The sequence below is a fragment of the Pteronotus mesoamericanus genome, unplaced genomic scaffold, assembly GCF_021234165.1.
Source record: "Pteronotus mesoamericanus isolate MK-2021 breed Mesoamerican mustached bat unplaced genomic scaffold, CSHL_Meso_final contig_169, whole genome shotgun sequence".
NCBI lineage: Eukaryota > Metazoa > Chordata > Mammalia > Chiroptera > Mormoopidae > Pteronotus > Pteronotus mesoamericanus.
In genome coordinates this window covers 14,665,445-14,682,750 of record NW_026555068.1, presented here as the reverse complement: position 1 = coordinate 14,682,750, position 17,306 = coordinate 14,665,445, and the positions used below count along the sequence as shown (strand labels likewise).

At 50.6% G+C, this 17,306-nt stretch overlaps 1 protein-coding gene across 1 annotated transcript in view; it reads right to left on the bottom strand.

The window, feature by feature from the left end:
• The window catches only part of PRAG1 (PEAK1 related, kinase-activating pseudokinase 1), a 48,907-nt gene extending 33,926 nt beyond the window's left edge, over positions 1-14,981 (bottom strand). The window contains exons 1-3 of the mRNA XM_054566088.1: positions 14,893-14,981; positions 10,070-10,486; positions 6,262-8,105 (exon numbers count right to left, since the gene is read on the bottom strand). Of these exons, the coding sequence (XP_054422063.1) occupies positions 6,262-8,105; positions 10,070-10,399 (2,174 nt within the window). The 5' untranslated portion in view covers positions 10,400-10,486; positions 14,893-14,981. The remainder of the gene's footprint in view (positions 1-6,261; positions 8,106-10,069; positions 10,487-14,892) is intronic.
• Between the last annotated feature and the right edge of the window lie 2,325 nt (positions 14,982-17,306).

The following is a 17,306-nucleotide window of genomic DNA, read 5'->3' as shown; positions in this document are numbered from 1 at the left end:
TTTTTTCTTTAATAAATGGTTATCTATATGCCTGTACCAAGCTTGACCTTGATCTTGGATCAGGTCAAAAGGAAGGACTACTGCCGCGCACCAAGCTGAGCTTACCTTGCATTGCTGAATGCAGTTGCCATGATAACCAGTCTCTTCGTGGGGAATCAAAGCAGGGGTGAGCCTTTGGTGGTCACATTACACATCTGCTGTGTTAATTATATCAACTCAACCCTCAGGGGCCTTAAGGGGAAGTCACTGGCTTTTTTCACACCTTGCACAAAGTGTAACAGAAAGGGGGCCATTAGAGGATATTGATGAATTAAGAGAATCTCTAATCCTGAGTTTGAGCCATGGACACATGCTTAAAAATGGAAAGAATGTCATAAATATTTTATATTACACCACTATTCAACTCAGGGATTTTTTTTTTTTTAATTATGGAATAGAAAGATAAGAATCGATCTTAATCCTCAGTGCTGTGGCATCATTAGATGCCCGGTGTTTTTAGGCTCTATCCACAAGCTCATGGGAAGAAGCCAAATAGTAATTTGCCCCTGGCATGGAACAGAACATAAACTTGCATTGTTGATACACGTGCTTTGTTATGTTTGCCAAACTCTGTGTATGGGGTTGCGGGGGAGAATTCTCTCCCTGAAGTATGCCCAGTGTTCATTCTCTCCTGGGCCCATTCAACCTCCTTCAACTTATTTCAGTTTTGTCAAAAAAGCAAAACATAGTCAGAGAAGGTTCTCTAAGTACATACAGCACTTTCTAATACAAAGCGTGATTTTCAAAATGCCACATGGAAAAACCCAGTATGCATCGAGGCGATGGGATTTCCTCATAGGCTGCCGCACCTCCCACGCCCCGCCCCCATAACCCACTGTGGCAGAAAGTGCCACCAGAGTGAAAAAGCAGCATTTGGAGCTTTAATCCAATTGGATATGTGGGGACTGGGGGCCAATTCCCATCTCACTCCCTCTGTTCCCATCCCTGGCTCATGCTGAGAGACCGTGTGACCGAGAGCACACAAGGAAGTCAGTCGATGGCTCAGTCAGCGCAGTGGCCCCATTCATGGACAAAAAAGGAGGTGCACTTAGGACACTGTCACCACCTGTCTGCGGAGAAGCAGCATGGGAGGGAGGGAGGAACATTAAGAGTGACCAAAAGCCCAAGAGCAGACTTGGTCTCTGCTCCCCAGAATCCCCGCTAATGACAATTACAAATATGAGTGACAACTGCAGAACAAAGTCATCTCTCACTTTCTTGGTGAAACTTTCCTTTCTTCCCATCAGTCTCACAAGGGCCAAAGGCTGTTTAGAAAACTAAAACCATGTAGAGTTGTCTTATTTCCGTTCACCTGTTGTCCTCCAATTCCACCTCTGAGCGCAGGCCTACCTTCCTAATCTGGGGTTTCTCTGTGAGATGTTTGTCTGCACTAATCAGCTGATTCTCCTGCAACTGACCTTGTCACTCAAAAGCCACAAGCCATTTAAAAACAGATTCGCATCTGGGAAGGAAAAAAAGGCAGAAATAAATTTGATTCTTTCGCATTTTAATTACTTCCGCAGGCACTTCTGCTCTCACTAAACTGCCTTGAGCCTTGACACTGACATTCAAACTGGGAAGTCCGCTCTCCTTTCCTGCAGGCTTTAGTTTTCTAGCCAGCAGTCTCCCTCACTCCTCGCTTTCTCATTCTGCTCTAAATCACAGCAGGGTGACCAAGAGACTCGGCAGACCCGCCCGTCTCAGCAGGTGTGAGCTTGTGGCTGCAGGAGGCTGCCCTGGCAGCAGCAGGTAAGGAAGGACCCAGGCTCTGCCTCACCCGGCCGGGAGGAGGGCTGGGCACACGCTTAAACACCTTGAAAGCTGAAGCGCTGTCAGCCCATCCAATGAGCCCTGAGGACCTTTGTCCTACATGGCATTACAGCAGGAGGTTTCTCAGGAACCCTCATGGGAGTTTACAGAGGACAGTATCTCCAACAGACAGATAAGCGACTGCCAAGCATTCAGAACAAGACCACACGAAAGCCAAGTCATTCCCAACAGCCTTTTTTTCCCTTCCAAGTCAGAGTCAGTTTTGTAAAACAGGACCGCGGGCAAACTAGAAATCATTCTCTGTTCTTTCGTAACGGTCCTAGAAAGCCGATGGATCGAAGCGAGGGTAGGTACGATAACACTGCCCTGCGTCAAACAGCCCCTTCCTCCCGGGTTCTGAAGTGAACGTAACACACAGCACAAGGTCCGCCATCTCTGTTCACAGTGCAGGGGAGTGGGGCACTGATCCTCAGAAATGGAACCCATGTAACAGATGACCCAAGTGAAGACATTACGTTAACCTTGTATGTTGCTCCAAGACCTTCCAATATTTTTCCATCTCGGAAAATTTTCGTAAGTAATCTAAACATAATTGTTAGGGACAAGTAAATTAAATAAGCGTAAGTAGGATAAAAAGTTGTTAGGTGAACTTTTTAAACAGTTACTCCAAATCTCTTCCGTAACTTGAAACTTTAGTTTTGTTAGGATCATGCTAAATGATGAAAATTTATAAAATATCTAGATCATTTCCAATTAAAATAAAATATTAAAACATTAATTACTAAACAGAGAGGTTCCTCACCCCCTACTTGTGGCTTCCTTTTACAGAGGAACTAAAGATAAGATTTGGGTCTCTTGGTGTTTAAACATATTTTGTGCCATACTGAGAAATTTTGTGAGAAATCCCATTTCTAGAAATCATAGAAAGTATTTATAAGTCTACCAAGACAGTTCACAATTGCTTACTTCTTAGTTTTCACTAGAAATGAAAGGTCTGTAAGGGTTAAGAATTCTACTATATGTAATTAAAGCTACTAGAAAACAGTAAGGGAACAATTCTGTATACAAGGAAGCAGGGTGTATGTTTTTGGTAGACCTAATCTTGTTGGTATTAAAAGAGCTAAGTTTTTCTCAGAACCTTGTAATCTTCTATTATTTGCCTGTGAAACCTTCAATTGTGACTTTGGTTGAATGGATAACTAAGTATTGTTTCATAGTAAACTATGATCCTATTTGACTAAATGTTTTAAAACCTTTTGCTATTTTTAACAAACTCCCCCAAATTGAATTTCAAGTGAAGTCTTTTTGACCTCGAGCTAACTTGGCATTTTCTAGACAGCTCCTTGAATACTTAAAAAATTTTCTTCTCACACCTCATAAGAAGGGAGATGTTAAAATAATTAGGCTCATCTGATAAGTTAATATACATGGGAAGTATTTTTGAATAAGAATACTAAGCTTAATGTTGTATTAGTGTAAGTATACGTTAAAAGTGTTGTAGTAATTATATGAAATTCCTAAAATAGTATGTTCTGGTATAATGTTATAAAATGTTGCATGTATCAGGAATGACCAAATTTCCTTGTCAATTCCATTATGATAAACTCACACCAGATCTTTAACAATGGACATTTTCAAGTCATCTGTCATTTATAGTTACTGCTTTACTCTGACAGTTTACTAAAGTGTTCCTAGAAAGGGCTTTATCTTCAAGGACACTCACGGAGGGGACTTCTGACAAGTGCAGATTTCAGATGACTTTGAGATCACAGAGCAGAGCTGGGTGGAAATTTCCAGAACTCATTAAAAAAAAAAGATTCAAAAGAGGAATTAATTACATGAGACTGAATGAACTGAGAAGGATGACTATAACTTTTATCCAAATGCTAGACTAAAAAGAGAAGCAGCTCACAGTAATGTAGACTGCTTCTGCCCAGGAGACCAGATCAAGACTTCCTACTTTCCCTTAACCCTGGCACTGGCCACAGTAAAAGGTAATGCCACCACCTGGATCTCTCAGACCATTGCTAAGGTGTGTAACGGCTGGAACTTAGGAGAACATTTACTTCAGGTTAGGAGGAAACCTAACTGACTCTTAGCTCAAATGGGCGAAGGCAACAATTCCTGAGAATGAACTCATTAACAATGCCACCTTAGTGGAAGGGGTTTGTGCCTGACAGGATTTACCCCAAAAAAAACTGTGAGCCTTAAATTGCAACCAGAGAGGTTCAGCGGACAAAAAGGGATCAATGAAGTTTTGAGAACTACTATAGAGGGGTGGTGTTGATGCCTTCCATTTTGATCACATCTCTCAGATTGTTGAAAGGAAACAACAGGCCCCAAATAGAGTCACTTTTGCTAAGTCCCACCAAGACCTAATATCTAATCTAATTGTAATTTTAGCCTCTCCCAAGAGTAGAATTTTAAACCAATCAGTTTGGAATTTCTGGTCAACCCTAGTGAGGAAATCTGCCCTATAGGACCGCCTGCCTCCTGGTAAGGGAAGGTGAGCTTGCCTGAAATAATGCTCTTTTATGATTTCCTTGTCCCACTCTGTCTGTGCCTATAAAAGCCTTTGATTTTACACAGTTCCTTGGAGCACCTTCGTATTTACTAGAAGAGATGCTGCCTGATTCATGAATTGTTTAACAGAGCCCGTTAGATCTTTAACTTTATTTGGTTGGATTTTCGTTCTTAAACACATTGCTATGGTAACCGGGGTTTCTTCAGGCCCTACTATGCTTAAACAAGAAAATTTTAGTTCCTTCTCCAAAGCTTAGGTGGCATGTCTGGGATTGGGCCAAGCTTAATCCCATAGGCTGTGGGTGTCCCTGTCATAGTCAACAGCTTCTGCCTACATAACAACTAACCTCTGCATTGGTTCCTGTGAATCTCATGTGAGCCTTTCAATAAATGGTGTTATTATGGTTATTGTCATCCTGTTTTAGAGAAGAGTAACTTGGAGGCTCAGGCATTGCGAGTGGCTTGTTCAAAATCATTCAGCCTGTAGGTGAGAAAGATGCAATATGAACTGGGTTGCTATTGCTAAAACCAGTGTTTCTTACTCACCTACGCAGGCCTGAGGCAGACAGACACAATGCCCCGGTTTCATTCTCATGCCCTGCTCACTTCCTCTGCCCGCTGACGTGCCCTCTGTGTTTAAGACCACAGACTCAAGAGCCAGATTGCCAGGTTTGGCCATGTAACCTCAGCGGGTTCCTTTAGCTCTATCTCTGTTTTGTGGTCTGTAAATTGGGTGTGGTAATTCCTACCTCTGAGGCTGTTCCGAGGATCAAACGAGTTAGTATGTCTAACTCCCAGTCCATAGCAAGTGCCATATACATGGGAGCGCCTCTTCGCTGCTGAACCCCTCCTTCATTTAGGGAGTTGAAACTGTAACCAAAGAGTCAGCAATTCCCTGGAGAATCTGGAGGATGTCTACCTGGCATGGCAGGCGGCCAATGCAACACCAGAACAAAGTCGTGGCCATGAAAAGAGCCCACGTTAGAACACCTCACAGCCTTAGACACCTGGATGTTCAAAGTCAAGCATCACAGCTGCTTCTCTCTGTGGTCAAGTCCCTGCTTCTGACATCAACCTGGACGTACAGGATCTGAAGCGGAACCACCGGAAATGATGTGACTAGAGAAAGTCTGAACAGAAAGATAATTTTTTTTTTCTGAAAAACAGCAGGTTTCTCCTTTTCCTGATAAGAATCAGTTTTGCTTTAATAGAGGGAAATTTTTCCTCCAGAATTTAAATTCCATGAACAACTGGATACTTTTAAAAAGGCATTTATTTTTCTTGGGCCTTTGAAAGGTACTATGAACTGGCAGGAGATAGCAGTGAAGCAGTGGAGAAAGCTGTGAGTTTCAGCACGCTAAAGTGAAACTACACTTTTTTTTCCCTTTAAAAACTCACATCTGAGAGTCACTAACCATGTACAGAGCCTCCTACTATTCTGCTTTTGGCCCTGAGGCCTCCTGGCCGTGGCGGGGTGGGGGCAGTTCCTGCAGTGACCATTTGGCAATGCCCCTTTGCCTCCCCAAATCCTGAGGCACAGCCTCCTTCTTTCTTTAAGTCAATGGAGAATTTCAGAGTTTCCTTGAAAAAGCCCACTGAAGATACTTCAGAGAGACAGGTACAAAAGAGCACCAGAGGATAAAATTATGGGCACCGGGAAAGAGTGACAGCTTGGCAGGGCGTCTTGGAAAAATTCATTCCAAATTGCCGATCCCAGGCAGGGCGCTGCTTGTAGCTTTGTTCGCGCCCCCCAAAAAGAGCGATAGCTCTCAAAAATTTACCTAAAGGTACGAGGGCTGGATAGACACTGGTCCTGAGTGCAGGGCTCCAAACCTGGGCTGAAGGCCTTTGGTGCAGGCAGGAAAGGTTCCGGAAAGACCCGTGTCCTGCCAGGCGAGGCCTGAGTCACACACGGACATTCGTACTCACCTTGACTTTGGAGGAGGTGGTGGGGGTGAGAAGGTCTCAATCCCATTTCTGTCCTTGGGAAACTCAAAGGCGAAAGAGGCCGATTTGCTCATCCCAGTCCCAGCTTTGTCGTTCTGCCCAGAGGAGCTGTCTGCGGGGCAGACACGGTGCCAGGTAGAGGAGTTCGAGGGGTCCGTAGTGCCATTTTCTGTCTCTCTTCCCCAGCTTTGACTCAACAAGTCTTGTTCCACTTCCTCCTCTTCCTCAATCCGGCACTGACGACTCCAGGCCCCAGTCTGGTACCGGGGCCGCCTCTGGTCCAAGGCTGAGGAGGTGGTAGTCGGGGGGGAACACTTGGCAGAGTCACGGCTGGCGACACCGTTGGCCCGGCAGGAGGAAGTGGGGTCGGCGGGGCACCTGGATGAAGACTGAGGCCCAGTGCCCCCACCCGAGCTCCCTTCGCTGAGGTCTGACAGTGGGGAGGGTGACGGTGACACAGGGGACCCTCCGGGGCTACTCCTGGACAGCTTGGGAGGAATGGCAGGCCGCCCCTTGGAGGCGCTCTCGCTCCCATCATGACGGCGGCCTTCTCTGGGGCTCCTCCCCTGCCCAGCGGAGGTCTCCTCATCACCCGCCTCAGGGTCCCGGCTCGCAGGCTGGCGTGGCCACTGCACCCCCACTGCGGAGTCCGGGCTGCTCAGGTAGATTGTCCGGTGGTCCTCTTTCGGGTGGGCCGCCATGACTGTGATGGTGGCCGCCACCTGGGGGGCCATATCTAGGCCGTCCCTGTCCTGGCCCCAGCCAGATGCCGTTTTCTGAGCCCAGGTGTTAGCTGTCCGTACCTGGCCCTGGCCCGGGCCGTGGGCGGGGGCTGCTACTGCCTGCGGTGCCTTGACCTGTGGCCTGGATGGCACTGGAACCGCCTTCTTCCTCTTGGTGCTCTCAGCGTAGATGGGCTCAGGCTGCACAGCCTCCCTGGGGTGGGCTGGGGGCTGAGGCTCTCCGGTCGGCCCAAGGCACCTGCTGGAGGCTCCTGAGGGGAAGCCAGAGTCCTGCGGCTTCCCCTGCACAGGTTCTTTCGCGAGAGAGCAGTAATCGCTCTCAAGAGGTGGGGGGAAGGGGCTGCTGGTGCCGCTGCTGGTGCTCCCGCAGGAGAGACCGTCACAGGAACTGGTGGCCTCCGAGGGAGGGGACAGCTGCTTGGGACCCAGACGGGGCGGGTTCTCTGTGGAGCCCTGGCTGAAGCACTCCCTCGGGAAGCCCAAAACGCGCTTCGTGTCCTCAGCGGGCCCCGCACACAGTCTCTGCTCCCAGCATGTTGGAGAGCAGTCCCCGCCGCCAGGCCTGCACGGGGGTCCCTCGGCCTGTGAGGGGTCCTGGGGTGCAGGCCTCAGGGAGCAACAGTCCAGGATAGAGCAGTATTCTCCCCCTTCACTGTCCCCGGAGGGGGAGCACCTTTGATCGCTGTCATCCTCCGAGGGCAGGGACTCCCGCAGAGGCTGTGGGGAGGGGTGGCGCCCAGCACCCCTGTGACAGCCTGATGTCATCCTGCCAAAGGCAGCCTGTTTCTGGTGGAAGCTCTCCTGAGTGGAAGTCAGCTCTTGGTAGGGAAACGTGGGTTTTTCTTCTCGCCCAGCCTTCTCTTCGGGGAAAGTCAGCGGGTGGAAGGCGGCGTTCCGTTCCCCCCGGGCGTCTGGGCTGTGCAGGCCGACCGTGGCGTACACGGGCGGGCAGCGAGGGTGGCCGTCCGCGGGGGCGGGGGGCCCGGCGGGCTTCTGAACGCCAGGGAGGCTGCCCGGGTAAACCATGGGCCGGTCTTCCTGCTTCGGGAAGGGGAGCTTGACGGAGGGCCGTCTCCAGATGACCTACACAGCCCCGGGGTGAAAAGACTCACATTAGACCTTGTCAGAGAACAAAAAAGGAGAGAGAAAAAGTGAGAAGGAAGTGCCGTGACTTTGCAAACTGTCTTCCTGGCCGCAGCGCAGAAGCAGGGCAGCACGCCCGCCGCCAGACCTCCCCGCAGCCCTGTCCTCGCAGCCGGGCCCCAGGGGGCCTGTGGTCTGCCCGAGCCTGTCGTTCTTAAGGCTCAGCTCGGTGACGTGGAGTGGGCGGGGGGAACCATCCCCTAGAAAAAGGTTCTAGAAAAGGACATTTTGCCTTCTCCCTCGAAACTGCTGGATGAGATAAGTTCCCTTACAGGCTTTGGAAATCGATTTTTGGGTTTTGTTTAATTTTTGTTTTGCATTTGTTAGTCTTTTGATAACTGTATCATGATACATTCCTGAAGAAAGCAGTCATGAGGCTTTTAAAAACACCTTGGGTGAGTGGTGGGGGTGTAGGTGGGAGGGCGAGGGGTGGTTTCGGGGCTGGGCTGTGCCAAAGAGCTGCTCCTTCTCCCAGCGGCAGGCAGTGACCTCTGCCTGCGCCTGCCGAAGGGGCTGGAGTAGTTGAGCTATGGGACAGTGAGGCGAACTGGCCATTCTCACCGCTGGAGCCACTGTCCCCTCCTTCTCCCCTGCTAAGGCTCCCCTGATACCGCTTCTAGCCGCAGCCTCGAAGTTGGCCCTGCATGGCTCCTTTCCAAGATGATTCTGGACAGAAAGAGTCCTGGCTCCTGTCTGCGAAGGTTGATCTGGTGAGAGGATGTAACTGGCGCACCAAAAATGAGCCACTCTGAGGGGAAACAGCTCAGTGCAACCGCAGGAGATGCCTCTCTTCGATGACGCCGCCCTCGACTTAACCCTGACCTCTGATTTCACATAACGTCACTCACCCTTTCTGATTCACTCATTATGATCGTTTGGGAAAACTAAAACAGACAAAGAGGTCACAAGCAGCTCTCAGAATATGCCCCAGCCCTGGCTGGTGTAGCTCAGTGGGTTGAGTGCTAGGCTGCAAACAAATGGTCGCTGGTTCAATTCCTGATCAGGGCACATGCCCGGGTTGCAGGCCAGGTGCCTGGTCGGGGACCTGTGAGAGGCAACCCATCGATGACGTTTCTCTTGCACGTCAATGTTTTTCTCCCTCTCTTTCTCTCTCCTTTTCCTTCTCTCTAAAAAATAAATAAATCTTTTAAAAAATTTTAAAAAAAGAATATGTCCCAGATGTCCACTCTGTGAGCACACCTGGAGGCAGCAGACTCTCCATGCCCTCTAAATAATATGCCTTTGCAAGCGTGACCTGTGGGTTGAGCTGAATGGCCTATTCTCTAGGGATGTAACTTTTTAATGATCCTAAGTCAAAGCTGGTAAAATCCAAGCTTCATAATGGAAAATACGAACACGAGGCTGGGAATGGGATATTATCAAGGAATTAATGAGAATATTTTTAAGTGTTATAATGGTATTGTGGTTATACTTTTTTAAAAACTTTGTTTTTTTAAAAGACATACCAAAATGATGTGATGACTTAAAGTCATGGGAAGGAGGGGCAGAGATGAACCAACACTGGTCATGAGTTGATGGTTGTTGACACAGGCCAAATCGTGGCGGGTGCATGGAATTTGCCCCATATTGCTACTTGTTCACAGATTTAAAATCATTGATTAAAAAGTCTTAAGAAGCTTCATTTTGTGTGCCCTGATATTTATCCAAATAAATAATGAATACAGTCTCCAAATAGACTTTGAGGGAGCGAATTAATGGTCCTTAGCCTAAAGGAGCAAACAGATAAGGGGGCAACTGTCAGGAAGGAGCCGTCCTGAGGCAAGCGGATGGGCAGCTGTCCTGTGGGAGCCTTGTTGTCATGGCCCTTCCTGGCTGCCAGCCCGTCACCAAGTCCGGCAACCGGAAAAGCCCCTGTAAAAACACCAGGGATTAGTCAGGCTCACCTGTGGGACGTCACCGCTCACGTTCGCCTCTGTCCACATATCAGAGGCATCAGAGCTCAGCATGGTGGGCTTCACAGCTATGGTGGGCTTGGAGTAGGGCGAGCTGTTCACACCGTCATCTTCCGGGCGGCAGTCCTCAGGCCTGGGGGGCAGGCGGGGAGCAGGGGGCAGGCTGCCCGCCCTGGGCTGGGGACGGCCAGGTGGCAGCTGGTGGTCGCTCCGAAGGCAGAAGCAGTTCTTACAGGACCCAGGCTTCCAGATGTGCTCCACAAAGTCACTGCACGCGGACATTTTCGGGCTCTCGGGGTTCAGTCGGATGGTCTGGTGCATCTTAGGCGGACAGTGCGCTGGTTCATCCTGCACCCAGCTCTCTGGTGTGGTCTCGTGGGAGGCAGATGTGGGTCACAGAGCTGCTTCCTGGAAAGGAAGAACACTGGCCTGCTCAGAGGTCTCCTCGCCAGAGGACAAGTGCATTATCGCTGAAGGTCTGACAGTCTGACTGGGGAGAAGAGGGGGAGGAAGGAGGAAAGGAGGGGGAAAAAGGCTAAAGATTCATATTCCATTTATGCCCAGGCCTTCACCCATTTCTCATAAGGCTTTTAGTCACTCTCTCGTGGCGTGGCCTTATCAGAAGCTGTAAAAACTAAACACAGCTCTGTTACGGGAACAGAGAACAGAAAGGACATTTCAGTCCCTGGAAATCCCAAGCACCTGGAGACTTGAGGGCAGTTAAATGAAAAGAAATGACAGAGATGAGAAGCCTGTTATCTCATCCACGCATTCCCTGCCGCTAGGGGTCTAGAGCCTGGGGCTGCCCCAGGGAAACAAGAACTGAGTAGTACAGCGAATACAAACAGTGGCTTCTGGAGGATAAGCCAAAATTTTTAACCAAGAACTACACGAGTCGGGGGCTGGGGGGCGGGACAAGCCTAGGCCCTAACATCAGGGCTGTAATCCAAAACTGGAAACCAGGCGGAGACAGAGCAGGGTGAGAAAGACGAAAGGAGTGGTGCCAGCCTGGCCCCACAGGGGACTCTCGTCAGAAGGTCTGGCATCCTGGGAATTTACCTCCTTCCCCTGCTTCATATAGATCATTCAGCCCCGTGCTCAGTGAGCTCAGCAGAGCTGAAGCTGCAGGCCAAGGGGAAAGCAGGCAGAAATGTAGATGCACCGCAGCGCTGTGGTCTAGGGGTGGCAGGACAGGCTACAGGAGAGCGGGGAGAGGATCACGCAGTAATTTTCCCAATGATAACCCTGGAGTTAAGGCTGTCAGCTGGCTGAAAGCTGCCTCTGAGAATAAAACCGAAAGCAGAGCGTTTGCATCACAGCACCTTGTAAATTCCCCATCAAGGAGGAGCCCAAAGGGTTGCAGGTATCAATTAATTAACCTGAGTAACACAGTGTCAGGCGGCTCTCTCCCATTTATATAGATGGGAGAACCATGGCAGCCACATAAACTAAGACCTGTCCATAAGACACAGAGAGTCTGGTGGCTCTGCAAAGGGAAGCCAACTTTGCTGGCAGCTCCTCGCCTCACGTGTCACCGGTTGGACGAGCAGTTTTCACTCGGTGTGCCACAAGCATTTTTACAACGTGTGATGCTGACTATATAGTAAGGGGCACAACCAACACAACAATTGCTGTCCAGGTTGGCAAAAAATATTTTTGGTGCGTTGCAGAATTTTAGTAATGAGTTTATGTGTGCCATGAGATGAAAAAGGTTGAAAATCACTGGGTTAGACTGAAAGCTCTTTTGTCCTCTTTTAAGTAAAGCGACTTCCTCATAAGGAGACTATCCCTTAGAAAACAGTCTTTAAGAACCTCAAGTGAACAGATTCTCATTAAATAGGGAGGGTTTTGCCCCAGGTTTGCTCTCCACTTTCTTCCCGTGAGAACTTGCTTTGAGGCTGACGTTCTCTATACTATCAACAGGGCTAACGAGGTGGAATGAGCCAGGTGTCCCAAAGATCATTCCAGAATCTTTGTGGGAAGTGCTATCTTTCTGATCTCCCATACTCACAGACAGGAGTGCTTATTCAACAAATGCCGAAGCTATGTTTGCCTCTTTTCCCTCCAAAGGTAACCTTGAAGCACTGCATCTTTAAAGCTAAAAGAACATTCTGAAATAAAAGACAATATTTGTCTTTCAGCAACCGTTGTTAGGATCACACACATGCCTCCCTTGAAGATGATTGCAGGTTAGGTTCTTCTCCCTACGCCCAAGGAGCAGGTTCATCCCTTGCCAACTTGCCCAGAAGAGGTCACTAAGCTTCAACCAGCAGAGGAGGACAGCAGGGATTTTTTTTCCTTCTCCTACAATCCCAGGCCACAGAGGGCCTGGCCTGAGCTCTGCTGCTAAATTCTGAAAGAGGGAAAAAGCGGAGGAGCATTTTGGTGTTTAGTAGTACAAGTCTCCACACTCTTGCCCCAAGGTGAGGAGCAGGTCCTTTTCTTTCCCGGGAGCTGAGGAAGGTCATCTTCCCAGCCACGGAAAAGGCAGCCCCCCAACCCCCACCCCTTGAAGCGCAGGGAGAGGCTCTGGAGCCCCTCGGTGGGCTGGAGGAAGAGAGCTTGGAAACCAGTTCCGGGTGGGCTCCCCACATTCCTGCAGTGCCTCATGAGGCTGGGCTATCTGAGGGGTTGGGCGTCTAACTCCTTCCTCAGAGCTACCATAGATCCATGAAGAAGTTGTTTGGGGTGGTCACATCTCATTTCCTCAACAGACGACTGAGAGCAACAAACTTGTCATGGTGGCCTGGTGCCAGACGTCCCCCTCCTTTGTAGACTTTGTAGCCACTCCCTCGGGGACTCGGGGCAGGCTCTGGGTTACCCACATGGAGAGGCGTCCTTCAGAACCCCTTGCCCCCCCACCGCCGGGGTCAATGAGCACCCCCTCGGCTCCCGTCCGGGCTCTGGAATCCTCTAACAGTGGGCACAACTTTCACCAGCACGACCGCTCAGAGACGCCAAGGTCAACAGAGCCCCGGGCTTCTTCCCATCACGGGCTCGCAGCATCTTCTTAAACCGGTTTCTCGGTCATAGCAAACAACTTCCCACCAGGTCAAGCACGAAAAGATCTTTTCCAGTTCTATTTGTTTAGAGAGGGCCTGAAAAGATCTCTATTTGTTTTAAGTAAAAGATGATGAAAAACTCAAGTGGCATTCACGGGTCGGGAGCAGCGCCTCGCCTACCAGCTAGCTCTCCCCAGCCTGGGAATGGCACCTTACCAGCCCACATTCCTTACCTCTGAGGGGAGGCGGCCCCCAGAATTATGCAAATTCCCTCATTTCTGTGGGAGGCAGCCGTGTGAGACTAGAAAAAGATTTCAGCATTCTTTCTGATCCAAGTCATGATAAAATACCTTTGCCTCTGCAAACCTGTGCACTAGACTTGTGGCTACAATATGCAAGACTGAAGCTGTCAGACAGATTCCCACTTCCTTTTTAAAAGAATATGAAGAATGCTGGCTAGATCCAGATCCACAGAATTAAATACTTTGGCTCATAATATTGCCCCTCATACTTGCAACAAAAGTTGTTTATGCCTTCCCCTGAAACGACAGAATACCAGAAAACACTCCTCTATAAAATTTACATATATTACAATTAAATTAATGCAACATGAGAAAAAGAAAATATGTACGGAAAGGGTCTGGATTTCAACAACCCACTGGCAGGGGCTGTTGAAAGGAGAAAAGCGACAGCCTCCAAACACACACCAACACACACCTGCAAACACATACTCAGAGGGCAAGTCATGATATTCACCCAACTTTTTATATCCTTTTTGTCTTCTCCAATGCTATGTAATCTAATCTCAGGAGCAGGAATGTGTTCTGGGTTAGACCCACTACAGTCTGAACCAGTCAGGATCCTGAGTTCCACAAGACCCCACAATAAGAAAACAACTGCAGAATTCCCCAGGGTTTCATGTCCAATTTCAGTTTCAAAAAGGGAAGGGTTTGTTAACATCAGTTCTAGCCAGTGATCAATAAGGCCTCAGGAGCCTGCCTCTGGACCGGAGGCATTGCAAAACTGGCCCCTAGACCTTTGGGCTCTGCTATCCCATCGGCTCTGCACAGCCATGTGCTTGCAGGCTGGGCTTTATCGCAGAGAGATATACACTGTTACACAGTTAGCTGGCCCTGCCTCCATTCCCATTCACAGCACCTGAAAGTGGCGAGGTTCTATTTTGTCTGTGTGTGTGTGGGGACGGGGGCGGCTGGGGAAGGGACAGCAGAGGCCAGGGTTCTGAACATGCCCACGGCATGCCCTACAGGAGGCTCAGCCATGGCTCAGGAAAAAGGCATCATCTCAGTACCTCTGGAGACTCTGAAGCTGGCATCTAACCCGCTGCCGCATAAGGGGCAGCCACGACCCTGGGGCCCTAAACCATCACCCCCCTCTCCGCTCCTTTGACAACCCTGCTGCGGCGGAAAGGAAGTCTCCGCACTAGCAGTCCCAATACTCTTCAGTCTTGCCCCAGAAGGAGCAGCGGGGCCGGCAAGAACAGCACAAGAGTCGGTTTCCCCTCCCGGAACTCCAAGGAAAGTTTCCCCGTTTCCAGGAGCGCAATTCTCGAATGAATCGAAAACACCCCTCCGGCACCCGTGCCCTCCGGGCTCTGCGCCTCCGCCTCGGGCACAACCCCGGGCGCACGCGGTCCGGACGCTCCACCCGCCCCAAGCGGCCGCCTGTCACCCCAGCGGACGCAGACAGGGGATCTCCCGCCCGGTGATCGCAGCGCTCCTCTAAAGCTCCTCTCTACGGCCACGTTTGCTAAACAAAAAGAGGCCGAATTTGGAGAAAGCGTCGCGGGCTCACCTCGGGGCCGCGCTCTCCCGGCCTCGCCGTCGGTCGCCGAGCCGCCAGCCGTCCGGCAGGGCGCCTCGGAGCATTGTTAGGACAGTGTGTGCGCGCGGTGCGTGCCCGGCCGCGGGCGGGTGTCGTCTGCCGAGCCCGGCGGCGGGGTGGCAGCTGAGAACGCGGCTCCGCCCCCTCCGCCTCCGGTGACGCCGCGCGGCGGGCTCCCGCGGCACCTCTGCACTCCGCGCTCGCGGCCGGGACTCCCTCGGTCCCGCACACCGTCCGCTCCCTCCCGGGCGGGATCCTTCTCACCAGCCCGATTCCTCCAAACTCTCCACGCCCGGCCCCTCCTCCTGCCCCTCCCGTTCCCCACCGTGAGGCTCCGCCCCAGCCCCAGACTTGGCGCAGTCTGACCCCGAGCCAAGCCCCCATTGGCACCCCTCCCCAGCGATGGCTCAGCGCGGTTCTGCGGGGTCGAGTTTCTCGGTGTTTGCGGCCTTCCGCGACGTTCGCATAGGTGTTCCTTCATCTAGCAGGCTCTGCGGGGGCCAAGGGGTGGTTAAAGTTGGGGGGGGGGGGGGGGGGACTGAGAGGGTATAGCACCAGCTCTGGATTGGAGAACCAGAAAACGAGGGGTCGCGGGTGGAATGATGAGGTCAAGACCCGAGACGGGATCTGAAAGCTGCGTGGGCACCGTGATCGTCAATTACTCACGTCCTTGGGAGGAAGGTGGCGCCAGACCCAGGCGGGCTGGGAATCCCGACGGCCGGTTCCAGGTCCTGCCCAGTCTCTGGACCGATTCGAAGCCTCAGGCAACTTGCTTAATCTCTTTGAATTGTGCTTTCCTGGATGTGGAATGCAAGAGTTGAACTGGAGATAGCTGATCTTCCAAGACCCTGGGCCTGTCAGGTCTTCTGCAGGTCACTACGACACCTGTGTTTGCGCCGTCTCCACCAAGTGACTCTTTCACTGAGATGGAACGAGTCAGAGAGAGTCCTCGGGCTAAAAATCTTTTCGCCGAGAGGACGGCAGCCTAAGGCCCAGTCAGTCCCCTCCCTTCCTTTTGCTGCCTAACACAGGCTCACACCTTGACCTGAGTGTGTCATCAGGCAGCCAGCGCCAAGGTGGCTCAAACTTTTCGCTTGCCTGGGTTGAGGAATGAGGTGAAATGGAACAGGAAGACGACCCCGGAAAAATACCTGCTGACCTCTTCTCAGCTCCGCGCCTCCCCGGGAGTCAGTGTATTGTAATTCCAATGAGGGTCCTGTGAGCGGCAGCCTATCAGGATGAACCTACCAGCCCCACCCCGCTGAGTAAAGGAAGGCTTGTTCCTGCGTTCCCGCGATCTAGCTTGACGTAGCAAGACTTAGAGGGTGAGAAGGTAGGTGGACTAGAGACAGGGAGGAGGCATACTTTTGAGGTTTGGCTTCTATGAAAAAAGGAGGAAGGTAGAAGGAGCAGGGAGAATACTTTCTTATGCTCCAATGTTTCTGATAAATATGGAATTTGGGAGAAGGCATAGAGGGATGGAAGTGGAACTAATATTCCTGAAGTACCTACCCTGTGCCAAGCAACCCCGTGGGCGGGCCATCCTCCCCATATTATAGAAGTAAACTGAGATGCAAACGGACCATAATTCGCCTGAGCCCCTCATCTGATAAGCAGTAATACTGGGATTGGAACCTCGAACAGTCTGGCTCCGCTGATGGGCACGTCCACTGGGCCAGGCCGCGCTCTCCAAGTACCGGAGCCAGCACTCTTTTTCTTTTTTTCCAAAGTGAGGGAAAACTGGTGTTTTACCCAGACTGGTTAGGCTCCATCAGCATCCAACAAAGCTGAAGGGTCCAGCCCATTCATTTACCAACACCCACGAGGCAAGCAGGTACAAAGTGATCTGTGCTGGAGAAATAAATGACATCAGCAGGTGCATGCAACTCGGCTGCCCCGTGAGAGGGCAAATGCAAGTGTTTGAGAAGCTTCAGGTTCCCATGATTCAGGAGAGGTTTCTCCTCGGTGAGGCCCCGGGGGGGGGGGGGGTACTCACCTGACAGGACTGATTACAGAGCGAGCACTCACCTCCCCACTGTATTTCCTCCTCCTCACCTCATCTGTCCTTACTGCGTTAACTGGCTGAAGAAAAGGCTTGCTAGGGTGACAAGATTGGAGGAGGCTCTGTGGTATGGAACAGCAATCGAAGTGTTAATTCAGTCTTCCTGCAAAATAAACTATTCTCAAGCGTTTTTCTGGGCTCACACAAAATACATGCATTATACTGTAGTTGCTGACATCTAATGTGCATCGTTTTTTATGCCAGCAATGTGGCCTAAAGGTAGCTTCATCTTGTCTAATGAAAAGAATAAAAAAAATACTTCCAAAGGCTCCCTTAGATCCACATAAAATGTCCATTTTCTTATGTGGTTCTCCACCAGTGA